The sequence below is a fragment of the Psittacula echo genome (genome assembly GCF_963264785.1).
Source record: "Psittacula echo genome assembly, chromosome: 1".
Taxonomy (NCBI): Eukaryota; Metazoa; Chordata; class Aves; order Psittaciformes; family Psittacidae; genus Psittacula; species Psittacula echo.
In genome coordinates this window covers 112,924,768-112,939,297 of record NC_137735.1, presented here as the reverse complement: position 1 = coordinate 112,939,297, position 14,530 = coordinate 112,924,768, and the positions used below count along the sequence as shown (strand labels likewise).

The following is a 14,530-nucleotide window of genomic DNA, read 5'->3' as shown; positions in this document are numbered from 1 at the left end:
GCTATATTGTAAAGACGAGGACTCCAGAAGCACCCTCTTAGTGTCTTTAAAATTCAAAAGACTCCTGAAGGAGATTTTACCTTGCACAGGGACCCACCAGTGGGAAATGACATAGCAACACACTAGGCTATGCCAGTATATCAGTCTATGTACTTACTGGGCAGTGAGCGAGGCAACTGGCAGAAAGCTGGTCTAAGCATGGGCAATTCCCAGCCAACAGATTGAGCTCTCACTCAATGACAGTACCCTGTTTGCACAGCCATGGTGCTGTCAGCACAGTCAGGGACAGGCTGCAGGCACATGCCACTTTCAGCTCCTTCCACTGGAGAAGTAGGCTCCTGAAAGCATTGAGTGCAGGGCAGGCAAAAGAGAAAACTTTTTATTCAGGGAATAAGCTTCTGTCTTGCTCAGCAGCCGTATGTTCAGATGGGACCAAGGGCAAAGAGGGATATGTTCCAGTTTCAGTCATGCTCATGTGAATCATTAATCACCACAAGGACTGGGGAGAGGCTGTGGATTTATATCCACACAGCTTCTTTCAGAAACTGGCCTCAAAATAAATACAGAGAAACAGAGAAAATGTTTGAGACGAATATACAAAAGAAGTAAGTATCACCTCCTTTTGTGTAATGTTCGAAGAGAAAGAATATAGAGATGAATATCAAAATGATCCTACACATCCAGCCCAACATCCAGAACTGTTAATGGCCGCTTCCCCCTCTGTTTGCAGACCCAAAGTGTTGCAGGACAGGATCACAAGTGGCTCTGTAAAGGCAGGGAACACTTGGGAATTTCTGGTTTTGTGCTTTCGCTGGGAAAGTAAAATGAAGCAGTTGGCGAAGAACTCAGGCTAGAGGAAAAAGTTCAAAATATGCCAGATTTTGCATGATACACTAAAGAAGATGAAAAAGTACTTGAGAGCAGAGAAAGTTGCAGTGAGATGAATTAGGAAATAAAAATAGATTAATTTATGTGCTTCTGACCAGAGCTGTTAGCCAGCCAGCAAGGTCAGGTCTGGTAACAGTAAAGAGTGAAAACCAGGCTAAAAACACGCACGGAGGGAGCAAGGGAAGGGGCAGCCACATGTGAAAGGAGGTCATATTGCTGAAAGAAGGCAAATGGGGAAATGAAACACCAGGCTTAACCCAAGCTGGCAGAGAGCAGAAGCTTTGAGGGAGAAAGGGAAAGAAGAAACACAGCAGCCGATGACAGCTTTGCAATAAATGGGACAAGAAAAGGAAATGACAACTGGATCTGGAAGGAAGTCTGACGAGAAGGGGCTTTTCTTCACCAAGGAGGGCAAGAATGACTTTGAGAAGAGCGGCAGTGAAAGGGAAATACAGTAGTAACAACATTTCTACAATGCAAATGGGGGTAGTAGCTTGCTAATAAACTGCGATGAGATAGAAAACTGGGAATGAGGGCTTGGGTAAGACCTCTGCTTTCAAAACTGCAAGGGGTTGAGGGTCCTTCTCAAAATCAAATGCCAACCCAGTGGTTTGTGGAAAATGGGAAAAGAAAATACAATCTACAGCCAGCATTATGGTGTGCTGTCTTTCAGGACACTCCATATGCAGTCAATTATGTCTTCCACTTGCAAGAAAAGAAACTCTAACTTGTCTTCCTAAACTCTACGTAGAGGACTTCAGTTCATGCATAGCATGAGATGCATAACATGAGCAGCAGGTCATACAGTGGAAGCACATGAGACAAGTGCATGACGGGGCCAAGGGCTGGAACTCTTTCCATTTTGGATCTCAGTAAATGAACTAGTAATGCATGGAGCTAACCATCAAAGAATTCATGGAGGGAGTGGAAAGAAGCCATAGACTTTGGAGAAGTCCTTCATGGCCCACAGTCCTGTAATGGTCTGATTACATGGAAAACTTCAAGGGCAAAGGATTACAGAGAAGAATTTGAAAAGTTAAATCACAATGAAATCTAGGTCACTCAAGAAAATGTCCTCTTGGATTGAAAAAAAACAAACCCAAGCTCCAAAACCCCCCCCAAAAAACTAATGTAGAAGGCGAAAGGGCGAAAGCAACAAAAGACAAAAATAGAAGGAAGACTGGTCTGGTCTGGAAGACAACATCCAGGTATGTTGGAGGATGATGGCTGATGGCATCGTGAGGATCCAGAGAAACATTCATGGGAAAGAAAGAAGAAAAAGGGCAGTGTGAATGAATCCTGAGAAGGCAAAGAAAGAAGGCAAAGCTCATGTATCAGATTAAATCTGAAGTAAAAAGCTAATTAGTCCAGAAATGTCTGATGAATTACCAGAAGTGATCCTGCAGACTTTCAGCAATATTCCTGTTGAGTCCTGGTTTTTTTTGTCTGAAAAGAATCATGCAGCCACGGGAAAGGAATGGAAAGCTTGAGCATCTTGGTAACCAAGTCAATTACCCTAACACTGCCCAGATACAACTCTCTAAAACATATCACTTGAGGTAGGCAAAACCGGTCTGCATAGTAAAAGAAAGAAGGAGCCATAGCACTAGACATTCATACCCAAAAGCTGCATCATCTTCTTTTCCCCTCTGCAAACACGCAGGCAGAGCAGTTCCTACCACACAGGACTAGGTATGTCAATCTGTAATGAATTCAAACACTAAGCCATATACTCCTTGTTGATAACCCTGGCAAACACTGCATGCTGTTCATCTGTTCCAGGACTAGCTTCTAAGAGATAATCTAAATGTTAATCCCCTGGATGAAAATTAAGAGTACATTTATTTTGTGAAAGTCACTGGGAAAACAAACAAACAAAAAACCCCAAACAAACAAGCGTTTTGCAGACAGGTATAAATTCAAAGCTGCTCTTCCACATAAGCAGTTATTCCCATCTAAGTCTTCAGAAACTGTATTCATCCAACCATACAACAAAAGAGGAGTGTAACAGTTCCCTGCTTTCTTGGAGTGAAGTGAAGGAAGCATCTAAATGTTTAATAACGGTCATTCCCTACGCTTCAACAATGCGGTAGTATCACAAACATGTTAAAATACAATTTTTACTTTTTATGTGGACAGCATCCAGCTAATGAAAAATTTACAAACACATTAATTTAATCCATTAGCCCAACACATTTTGGGCTAATGTGCCGTAACAACTTCTAGTACTTTGGCTGTCCCACATCTGTCCTTACAATCTGTGGCTCCTAAAAAACCTAGTGAACAGGGCAAAGTAGAAAGTCATATGATCTACTCCAGCCTTACTGACTTCACTGCAAAAAACCTGCACGTTATTAGAAGTTAGTAGGACTGCAACTGCATTACAGTTCCCAACTGCAAGGATTGTTTCTCCGCAGTTTCAGAGCCTCTGCAAACTGCCCCACCAGCTTCAGCACTCTTCCCGCATCATGTAAGGATGCAAGGGATGAAAAGCCTTTGTACCACCAGAAATTAATGTGCCCTCCTAACCACACAGCAAGCAGCAGGTACACGCAGAACACCTTGGCCTACCTGTGGCACATAGGGCAATAAACGTTTGTGCATGCTTCCGGATCAAAAGCAACTTGTCTTTAGGTAGAGGCAGCTTCCTTAGGATGTGTTCAATGAAATCGTGTGGGGTGACAGCTGCGAGGTTCCACTTCAACTTCCCCAGCACCACCAGCTCCCATTCCTGCAGGGTGGGGAGAGAGAAAGGAGAAGAGAAGCTGTAAGCAGTGCTAAAAAAAACCTCCCCAAACCCCCTTCACCTATTTCCTTGATTGTAATTATATTGCTGATTATATCACTGCTGAATTGGTCTTGCTCAAACATTTTTTTCCATATGCCCCTACTGCTTTGAAGTTGTTGACTTTATTCTTTTTCTTTCTTTTTTTTTTTTTTTAACACTGGAAATGTCAAGCTCTACTGAAAATAATGAGACCTGGCAGCTCCTGCCAAGGTTTTACTTTTTTTGTATCCAGTGCTGAATGCCCACCCAGAAAGTTTAGCCTGCAATTAGATATTGCCAAGGTCACTGTGGGCCTTTCCTAGTAACTTCTTTTAAATGGCTATAGTCCTTACTTTATAGCCATTTAAAGCTCTAAGGATAACCATGTACAAAAATGACCCAGATATACATGCTTTTTTCCAAGACTGGGGAAGTTAGCTTGATGGCATTCTCTCCCAAAACTGTATTTGAAAGCGCCTGCAGATAAATCTGATGGTACTTAAATGACTCCAAGACAGGCTTTGCAGAAAGGAAACACACACAAACGCAGCCAAGAAGTAGCCTGCATAAATTATCTGCCACTGTATCATGTAGGATCCATTCCCAAATTCTTTGCATACCCAAAACTCCCAGTGAAATCAAAGAAAAACTTGGGTGGGTATGGAACTACTGGTGATTCCCTACAACAAGATTACGTGTAGAAATGGTACTTAATGAACAGATCTAGCTGTGGGGCTCAAGCAGGGCTAGACCTGCATCCTTCAACATTCAAAGTAGGTTTTGAATACCTCACAGTGTCCTGCAGAGAGAACAAAGCTCAGGCCTTGGACTCACTTCTATCTCATGCATCAACTATTAGCTATTAACTAAATTCCATGCACTGATTCTTGAGTCCTGATGATGCATGAGGCTGATGGAGCCCAGTGTGGCGGGGAGCCCCAGCTAAGCTTGCAAAGCTGGCAAGTTGAAAAAAAAAAAAACCTTTAATTTTGCAGCTGAGGAGACGTCAACCGGCGTTGCTGAGAAACCATAAACATGGACCCCACAATGCCATTTCTGCCGTTGTTTCTCTGAATAGATGCCCGTTTTAACAGCAAGTTACTTTCCTACAGACATTCCTACTGGATTATGAAAGAGCCCTCCATAGCTTGGAAAACCTCATGTTCCCATATGTAAAACGCCCCTAAAGATAGATTGTGTTTTTTTGCTTCCTCAAGAAAACCCATAAACTGTTTGAACATAATGGCAACTACGTTAACTAAGGACTGATCTTCCCAACATCACTAACGTCATAGGTTTTGATATAGAAGAGCACTTAACCTAGATACAGGGAAGCACATGCTTAAACTCATGTGGTACAAAAAGGTAGGCACATCCTTCCATGGTTTCTCACACGGGGGCTGCAGCACTTCCAATGACACTGTGTACCACTGACAGCATGCACCACTGATGGGACTCCTTGTGCCTGCCACAGCCATGTCAGGGTTTGCAGCACGCAACTCTTCACTCTGCAGAAGCATGAGCTCCCAACCCCTCCCTGGGGGAATTCCCACCGCCTTCGCCCAGTGATTCACAGGAGAAATTCTCCTGGGATCCAGCCGGGCGATGTGCACTGACCAGGATCCGTGAGCACACAGCCAGCTGACTGAGAACACATCTCACCCAGAGCCGTAAATACCTCCCTGGCGCTATGCACCATGAAGCACTCTGCAAATATTACCGATTCCCTTAAATAATTCTCTTTTTTTTTTGTTTCTGCCTTCACCATGGTCGAATTGATCCTGAACTACCAGAAGCGGCATTTTACACCGGGGGTTGTTTAACCGAGATGCATTTTTACCTCATCACCTGCACCAGTGATAACCTACAGCGTAGCACTCTGGAGACACAGGGCCGTGGCTCCCCACCTCACAACCCAGCCACTCAAAGGCAGGCTCCGCGGTCTCCCCGCACACCACCCCACTGCCATACCCTCCCCATCCCCTTGTGCTCCATCACCAGGGAGAGGCACCCCCGTTGTCCCGGGACACGGCCGGGAGCCCCCCGCCTCACGCCCGCCCCGCCCGCCGGGGGCGCGGGGCCGCCTGGCAGCTGCTCAAGGGGTGAAGTCACACCCGGAGCCGCGTGTCTGCCGCCAGGTGGCGCCGCCGCGCCGCGCCGCCAACCCCCGCGCACGTGCGCCCCGGCGCCCTCCCTGCCCGGCGAGGTCCCCGGTGCGGGAACACCCGCACCCACCAGGGTCTACGGGACACACGCACACACACACACACATGGGGGACGTGACACGGACATGGCAAAACCCTGCAGCAATGGGACGGGAAGCACCGCTGGGGTGGCTGCGGAGGAGGCCGAGCCCACTGGGAAGCCCCACGTGTTGTGTGCGTGCGCCTGTCCCCCAGACCAGTCTCCCTGTGGCTTCGGGTAGCCCCCTCTCCGAGTGCTTAGCACTTTTTGACGTGGAAAGCGTGATTTTGTAGAAGGTGGGTGGCGGGTGACACAAGTGATGCCTTCAGCGTGTGAGAAAAGGAGAGGGGAGAAAGTGGCCAGCACAAGCTGCCAGAGAGAAGGTGAAGAGGGAAAGGGTAGGGGGGGCTGCTTACCAGCAGCTCTTGGGGTTTGATGGAATTGTCCGTATATATGCACAGCTTCTCGGCTGTGAGGGGGATTGTCTCTTTCAGCTTGGAGGCTAGGAACATGCACACTGCCCCCAGCAGTTGCAGATGGCACTTTCGAGTGGGCACCACAGCTAAGAATCTGTCCAAGTAATTCATGGCCAAAGGGAAAACTTCTTCTTCGCACTTCTGCTCTTCACAGACCTGCAAGCGAGGGGAGTGTGGGGAGGACAGGGCAGTGGGATGGGGGTGGAGAGAGGAGAGAAAAGACACAAGAAGGAAAAAATAAATAAATGAGTGATCCCACGAAACAGACCTCTGCCTCCCCGCTATGGCTCCTGCTATTTTTGTTTCCCGGGGAGCTAAATTTTGGGGGAGGGGGAGATCTCTGGAGAGGCTGGGAAGGCTGTCAATCGGCTTTCACATTCCTTTAGTTCATTCAGTAAGAAATGAATTCAAGACACTGTGTGGGAGAGCCGAAGAGCCCCATCCAGCAGCAAGCGAGCAGCCTCCGACTTTTTTTTTTTTTTTTTTTTGCGACCCAATTTTTTACTTTTTTTTTTTTTTTTTTTTTTTTTTTTGATTTCGTCATATTTTCAAAAAATCGATAAAAATATTGCAACTTCCCCGGGGGTCCCGGTTTTGGTGCTGGTGGCATCCTGGGACGGTCCCCTATCGTTTCCGACAATTGCAAAAATTCCCCCGGGGGGTGTCCCCCAGCCCTGCGCCCCCGATCCGGAATGGGGGGGGGGGCGAAGGACGGGAGACACAGCGAGGGCGAGGTGGGGTGGGGAGAGCCTGAGCAGCCTGGATCCTTCTAGCAGGAGCGAGCGAAAAATTACTTCAAAAATTTACCAAAAATCGGAGCAAGACAGAAAAAGAACAATTCGCACATGAAAACCAAGCGGGGACTCTGGGCTTTCCAACGCAGGGGGTTTGGTCAGGGAAAGGTCCCCCCCAAAGGAGATCCGAAGGGGCAAATGATGGGTGGTGGGACCAGGGCAAGGCAAGAGAGACTGCGGGGATCTAGGCCCGCTGCCGCCCTGCCTGAAGTATCGGGGCGAAAGGGGGGTTCGCCGCCAGCTCGGGCTTCCCGACAGACCCCCGCCAGGCCGAGAAGGAAAGGGGGCGCGGCGGCGGGGGGCATTTCCGAACCCCTTCTTGGAAATGGGGGGTAGACGGGCTCGGCGCCTCCGAGCACAGTTGCATGCAACGCAACATGGCGAAAAAAAGGCACGTCCTCACCACTGCATACGTGGGCATGAAACCCTCGCTGGGCAAAACGCGGGGGTCAGCGGGCACCCCCCGTCCCTCGCCCTGCCCCGGGCGCAGCTCCCTTTTCCCAGAAAAGCCTCATTCCCAAGCGCTCTCGGCAGTCCGCCGCCGGCGGCGGCTTTTCTTTTGCTTTTTAATTGCAAATGACTTTTCCAACCCCCCACCCCCCGCTTCCTCCCTTCCTGCACCCCGCTTTGCAGCAGCCCCCCGGAAGGGGCGATTTCACCCGTGGGCTGTCGATGCTCCCCGCGCCCCTTCCCCCACCGCACAGCTCGGCACCGCACCGGGTGAGCGCAGGAGGGGGAGGAGAAGGGGCACACACACTCAGAGGACAAGAAGAAACCCCACCGCCACCGGAGGGGCGAGAGGCTGCAGGGGGAGAAGGGCCGAGGCGAGGCGGAGGTGCTGCCTCCCGCGACACGCCGCACCGAGGGGCCGGGGGAAGGCGCGGGGATACAAACCTCCAGCATCCAAGTGGCTACCATCCTCCTCATGAAGGGCTGGATGTCCTTCTGGACGCACTTGAAGTAGGAGCACTGGGGCAGATACCTCTCCTCTATGGTTAGTAAGTTGTGCAAAACGCGGTCATCGTAGAGCAAGTTTGGGTCAGGGAGAGCTCTCCTCATGGGATCCACCTCGCAGCACAGCAGCTCCATGTTTCCAAAGAGATCTCCCTCTTTCTCTGATGGGAAAGGTTTCCTTTTTTTTTTTTTTTTTTCCCTTTTCCTTTTTTTTTTTTTTTCTGGGGGGGGGAAGGGGTGGGGAAAGGAGAGGGGCAGAGGAGGAGGGGTAGGTGGGTGGGAGGAAGGCGGCAGCAGGGCTTTCCAGCTCGCTCCTGCCTCCCTTGAAACTCGTCTCTCCCTGTCTTGATTTCTAGCCTAAAGTTGAAGCAAAGTGACGCAACTCGCCGGGGCAGGCAGTTCTCTCTCTTGTTATTATGGAGAACAGCAGCTGGTCAGACGTAACATCAAACGCTTTTTTTTTTTTTTTTTCCCTCTCTATAAGCTAACAAGGAACCAGGAGGCCCTCGTATAGGGACACACACATACAAATGACAGCTTCTCTTTTGCTTCCTTCCAGCGACTAAATGAAATCCGCTCCACACTTTCCTTCTGCGGGAGCCCGTCTGAATCTATTTCCCCCTCCTTTTCTTGTAGCAAGAAACTGAGGGCTCCCTCTCGGTACCCACTGCGACGATGGGGGCGATGGATGCCATGGCTTAGCGGGGTCCCGTCCCACACGCACCCCTCCCCCCAAGCCGTTGACCCACTCTTCCCTCCCGCACCCCCTTAATCTGCAGCCGGAGGGAGACAGGGCTCCGTGCTAAGTGCAGCCTGCTGCAGACCTGAAAAAGACCCCACTGATCCTTGAGCGGTGAAGGTTCCCCCGCGTTTTCGGGGTGCAATCTAACAATAATCACCTCTGCTTCCTTCGGCACATATAGGCGTTTCTAGCAGGCGAACCGTTCTAGCACTGCACAACCACACTGATACAACTTTCTAGGAAACGGAGCGGAGGAGGGAGAGAGAGAGGTTGGCAGGGGGATGTGAGGGGGGGATGTTACGGGAGTTATGTCCCGCACCGGGTGACTTCCACCCTCCTCGCACTTCGCCGGCGTCGCAGTCGCTCCCCGCCTGCAAAAATGTGTCAACTTTGCGAAGTCTCTACCGCTGCCTGCTACGGTTTACCGGAGGCTCCCGAGGGGGAAGGAGCTGACCGGGGCCGGCCGGGGACGAGCTGCCCGGGCGGGCGCGCAGCGGAGCGGCCCCGCAGGGCATAAGAGGATCCCGCTTCCCGGAGCCGCCGTCTTGCCCCACAGCCCCCACCTCCCAACCCCCCGGGACTCCGCGGAGGTGGGCTTGGCGGCGGGGAAAGAAATACCGCCTTAAGAGAGAGAGTGGGGAGTTTGGGGCGCTGCTTCCCCTCCCTGCATTTGCATAACCAATAGCTCTGGGGCTCTCGCCGCTGCGCGCTGATTGTTACCGGGCAGATTATATTTTAAGGACGCATGCTGCCCGGCATCGAAAGCAGCCCCGGAGGGCAGGGGGCGAAGTGGAGCCCTCTCACCTGGCCGCACCGCCGATCTCGGGAGCCGCAAGGTCCTTGCCGGGATCGAGAAAGGCGGGCTAGCGGCAGTCGTTGCCTGCGAGTGGGCAAACGCGTCCCGTCCCACACCAGCCCTCACTCCTCTGCATCAAAACGGATGGGAGGGACGGGACCGGCTGTGCCGTGGGTTGCACCTCTTCGGACTCCAGCCCTTGCAAAAAACGGCTGGGACGACTGGGCACCTAACCCGCCTGTCGGAGCACTGCTACTTCGCCGACAGAAAGGCAGCAGGACTCCCCCTTCCCTTTCCCTCTCGTGCCCCGGTAACTCGGAGCCGGCCCAGGGCAGCCGACCTCTGCACGCGATGCTAGCCGCATTTCCCTGCAGAGTCAGCTCCGTGCCCGCACCTCCACTCCCGTGCCGTCACCGAATCAGGCAGCTCCCGGCCACCCCCGAATCGCGGCGGCAGCAGCGCCGTCCGGGAGCTGCCGGACACCGTGTGTGGCCCCTCGTACCCGCACCCCCCGAGGCGGGAGCTTACCGGGAACGAGCCCGCCGTAGGCGGAATTGGGCAGACTTTGACCGGCAAGGCTCGCGTTTAGGAGGGCGAAGGAAAGGAGCGGGGAGGAGGCACCCCCCGCCGTACGTCGAGGGCGGCGAGCGGGGACCCGCTGCGTCGCGGCGTGCTCCGCAATGAAAGGCTCTTTAACTTCCACCATTCATTTCCCCTTCCTGGCTACTCCTGTGAACAGGGAGCGTGTTGTGTCAGCGCACGTTTTCCTTCTCCAAACTTAAATTCATAAGCGCTCCCGTCTGGCTTTGTAGCCCGACAATGCAGCGATTGTGATTTATGTGGGTTTCGGGCGGGAGGACAACGGGTGTCCTAATTGTCCGGCACCGACTTTCCGAAGTGGGGTGATGTCTGGGGCACGGCGCGGCTGCCGGCGCGGGGACCGGGGGAGGGATGTCGGGGGGCTCCCGCACCCCGCGACGGGGCGGCCGCCGGGGTGCCAGCCACGGGTCCCACGGACGGGCCGCAGCCACCCCGCCACCTTCCTGGGCGGGATAGGAGGCTCCCATTAGGAAAAAAAACCCTAAATCAATACATGGAAGCATGCCAGCTTTGCACGTGGAGGTGCAGCAAAAACCCACCACCAAACACCGCTTTTCCCCGGTGCGACGGCTACTGTATACACTGTACCCGTTTCCAACGGGGAAACGCTGGCCCTCCGAAACGCGACCGCGGAAGCCAAAGTTCCCGATGTGCCCCTTCGTCTTGTCCCCGTGCCCACGGGCGCTGCCGCATGCGTTTGGAGGCAGCAGATGTTTTAACAGCCTCCGTGTAGAGATTATCGAGTGCCATATGTTAAATGCCACCCTCCCTCCAGAAAAAAAGAAGAAAGAAAAAAAAGAAAAAACTACTTTTCACGCTCGCTCCCAATCTTTTGGTGAGCTGCCTCTCCCGTTCAAAAGCACAAATGATTCAATCAAATACCGCCGGTAGATGGTTTTTTCCCCGACGGCCCCGGGACAGCGGTGCGCTCAGCCCCAGGCGGGCGCTCCGCGGAGCAGCTCTGCGCCTAGCGAGGAGCCGCGGCCGCGGTGAGATCAGCGCTCCCGAGGCCGGACAGCCCCCCCTTTCTTCCTCTTCGCCGTCCGCAGCCCGGCAGGAAGGGGCTGTCCCGCTTCCAGCCTCACCGCAGCCGCCGGGGGGCAATGCCGCGGTCCCTGCTGCTGCCCTGGGAACCCCTAGTCTGCGGGTCGTCAAGTCTGGAGTCACGGAGCCTCATCAGCGTGACACATAGTTACCATCAGATCTGTCCTATGTGATGGCATTTTGTTGGTGTTAGTCGGAGAGCGCTGCGAAACGCGGCGGCTCTTGGCTTTTTAAAAAATACATCCTTAATTCGTCATCATTTCTATTTATTTAATTTCTTTTCTCTGCACATCCCGGAGAACAATCTTGGAAGATGCTTCAGGGGACAGTATGAGATCAAGCTTTGCATTCGAACCGCAGACCAATAGACACATGTTGTGTGTGCACCCCGGCAGCCGCAGGTTTTTTATTTGTTTAAATGAAATAAGTATTCCCTTGCAGTGCTTGAAACCTGAAGGCTGGAGTGTGAAACATGAGAATCTGAAAGTGAAACCGCCTGGAAGCCAAAAAAGAAACAGATGAATGTGTTTCCACTATCCAAGCTGAGGAAAGCCCTGAAAGCAAACAAACACGTGAATAATAAAATGTGCAATAGATTTGGAATAAACCATTCCAGCTTCAGTCACTGGAAGCAGTCTATCCTGGTGGTTTCTTTTTATTTTTTTTAAATTATTTTTTTAATATCTGGTTTTTTTGCTGTTCGAGGGTAAATTCCTTAATTCCGTGATGTGCAGGAACAATATGATAAAAACTATCTTTTCTTTCCTTTGGTTTCTGATTAAAGACCAGAAGAAGATTTGGATGCTGCAGGAAATGCTGCACACTGCCCATATATTTTCAAGCAGTTATTTTTAATTGTAGAGGCAATTTTCAGCTTTAAATACCTGGGTAGTGGCAGCTTCATCAGTTATAGCCACCTTAAACAACATATGTACTGAGCAGGTGAAATATATCCTGTAATAAAACTATATTTGCCTTTAGAGGGTGATTTTATGCAGGCAGAACAATTAAGCATTAACTAATGAATTCTGTGTGATTGCTTAACATATATTCCTTGGCTTAAACTTCTATAAAGCAGTGATGAGAAACTGCATTTATGCAGTGCCCAGTGCAAGGAGTGCACAACTCCGCTGATAGATTCCTTCATTAGGTGAGATGGGAAGGGACTCAAAAAAGAGCTTCAAGAGTGATCCTATACCTGAGAATCATGTTTTAGGCTGGAAGACTTTGTAAATTCATCACAGTTAGCCCAAAGACACTTCCAGGTTTGACACAAATGTAAACTGGAGAAATCTAGACAAATTCTGGGAGATTTAGGGTGGTAGAGCAGGTAGCAGTACATTTAGGCTAACCACAAATGAACATTTCAATTGCAACTCTATTAATCCCTTAATATTTTATTGATGACTGTATTTTTAAGGTTAGGTGGGTTAAAACCTAAAGATGTATATTGTACCACAAATCACAGTTGCAGAGTTGGAGGAGGAGTTACTGCGTGGGGTTGTGTGATCAGTGTGTGACCCAAAACCAGAATCAGATGCATAATCCCCGTGATGTGTTCTGGCCTTAAAATTATTTCATCTGTCAATCTATATAGAACCTATAGCGTGTGGTAACATGGGCACATGCAGAATTCGGGTGAGATCTCACAGTTTTTCCTGCAGCAAAGGAATTGAAAACAGTGAGAAATTTCTGCTGGAGCCGGAAGTCTGGAATTGGGATTTTTCTCACTAGATGGGAGACAGGGAAATTTTTGTGTTGCTTAACTCTGGTGGTGCCACAGCCTTATCTTGCAGGGGTGCCACATTCCTTGCAGCGAGTGCTGCTGACTCCATCCTCTCCTTGGTGAGCTGGACGATAAGGCTGTGAGTGGTTTACAGAGAGCAGGAGCACATAACAGGTGCCTCCCCCATACCAGGAAGTCAAGGGAGAGCTCTTGACATTTGTTACAGGATCGGGCCCCTGGTATGCAGAACTGTACAGAAACACCATCGTTTATTCTTTCTTACTAGGTGGTGTGGCAAAAAAAAAGTTGGCTTTTGGAGCAGATATTTGAAAGAGCAAGAACAGTTCTGACAAGTTACAGGTATGAGCCGTTGATATCTCTTTCATCATTAACAGTATGATAGGATCTGAAGGTGACTGAATCCTTTTTTCGTTTTGTTTTGTTTCCTTTGCTAATGAATCAGCTCACTTTTCTGCTTAAAATAGACTTTGCTGTTAACCTCTTGCATTCTGCTGTGTGATTTCCCTGCTCTCTGGGAGGTTTGTATCAGTCATTGGTTCAATGCTGGCTTTGACATTAGATGCACAGTCTTTTTGCTCTCCAGACTATTAGAAGAGATTAATAAAAGACTCTGTACCCAAGCCTTCAGCTGTTCTCCAGTATTTGAAGCACCCTGCTGTCACACCTTCCTTCAAAAGTAATGTTCTGACTTTTCTCTGTGGTCGCAGATGTGGAGCTTCAATTCCATTTTATTTTCTTTCCATCTACACTGAGGCAAAGATTTTACATTTAATATATGTGTGTAGCATGCCCAGGTCTAAACAGACAGGGAAGGGAGAGGAAGCCCTTCAGAGCAAATTGCTCCTTTTATGGGGAAATGGGAAGGGGTACTGCATGCCTCGGTTGTCTTAACACTGCTGTGAGCTGCTAAATAATCACAATATTTATTTCAAGAAGCAGCTGTATTTTAAAGGTATGTGTAATGATTCTGATAATCTGCAGTAAGAGAATTATCCTGACACAGATTCCCATGCTGAATAGTTTGCTGAAACATATGAGGCATATATAATCTGACGAGATACTTTGTGTGGAGCTACATCAGTATGCGATTTTGCTTTGGAAGCCATGTGAATGACTGTGTTAAGGGACAACTTGTTATGGGGATAAGTTGGAAAGCAGATGTATAGAGCACAGATGAGTTCTGAAAATAGGTGGGGTTTTAAAGGGAAGAAAAACTAAGTTTCCCCTCAGCACTGGACTTGTTTCCTTGGAAAAAGCGTCATAAAACACCCATAAAGAAATATTCGTTTCCCAAGTATTCTGGCTTAAATAGCCATTGATAACAGTATTTTGGATGTCCCTTTTGCATTCCAGGGACTGTGAAACACTGTCTAGATTTGTTGCCTTTGGTCTTCTTAATGTGGTCAAACAAACAAATGGAACAAATAAAGTTCTATTGCCTGACAAGCAGACAAGCACATAGAAAACAAGAGTAAAACAAAATAAAACAGGGTCAATAAGTGCCTTCTACTGAAGTAAACAATTTTACTCATTTATTT

General features: G+C 49.6%; 1 protein-coding gene across 1 annotated transcript in view; it reads right to left on the bottom strand.

Moving 5' to 3' along the window:
• CCND2 (cyclin D2) overlaps positions 1–8,580 on the bottom strand; it is a 33,904-nt gene extending 25,324 nt beyond the window's left edge. Inside the window, exons 1-3 of the mRNA XM_080634101.1 lie at positions 8,004–8,580; positions 6,256–6,471; positions 3,460–3,619 (exon numbers count right to left, since the gene is read on the bottom strand). Of these exons, the coding sequence (XP_080490227.1) occupies positions 3,460–3,619; positions 6,256–6,471; positions 8,004–8,198 (571 nt within the window). The 5' untranslated portion in view covers positions 8,199–8,580. The remainder of the gene's footprint in view (positions 1–3,459; positions 3,620–6,255; positions 6,472–8,003) is intronic.
• Positions 8,581–14,530: the final 5,950 nt, after the last annotated feature.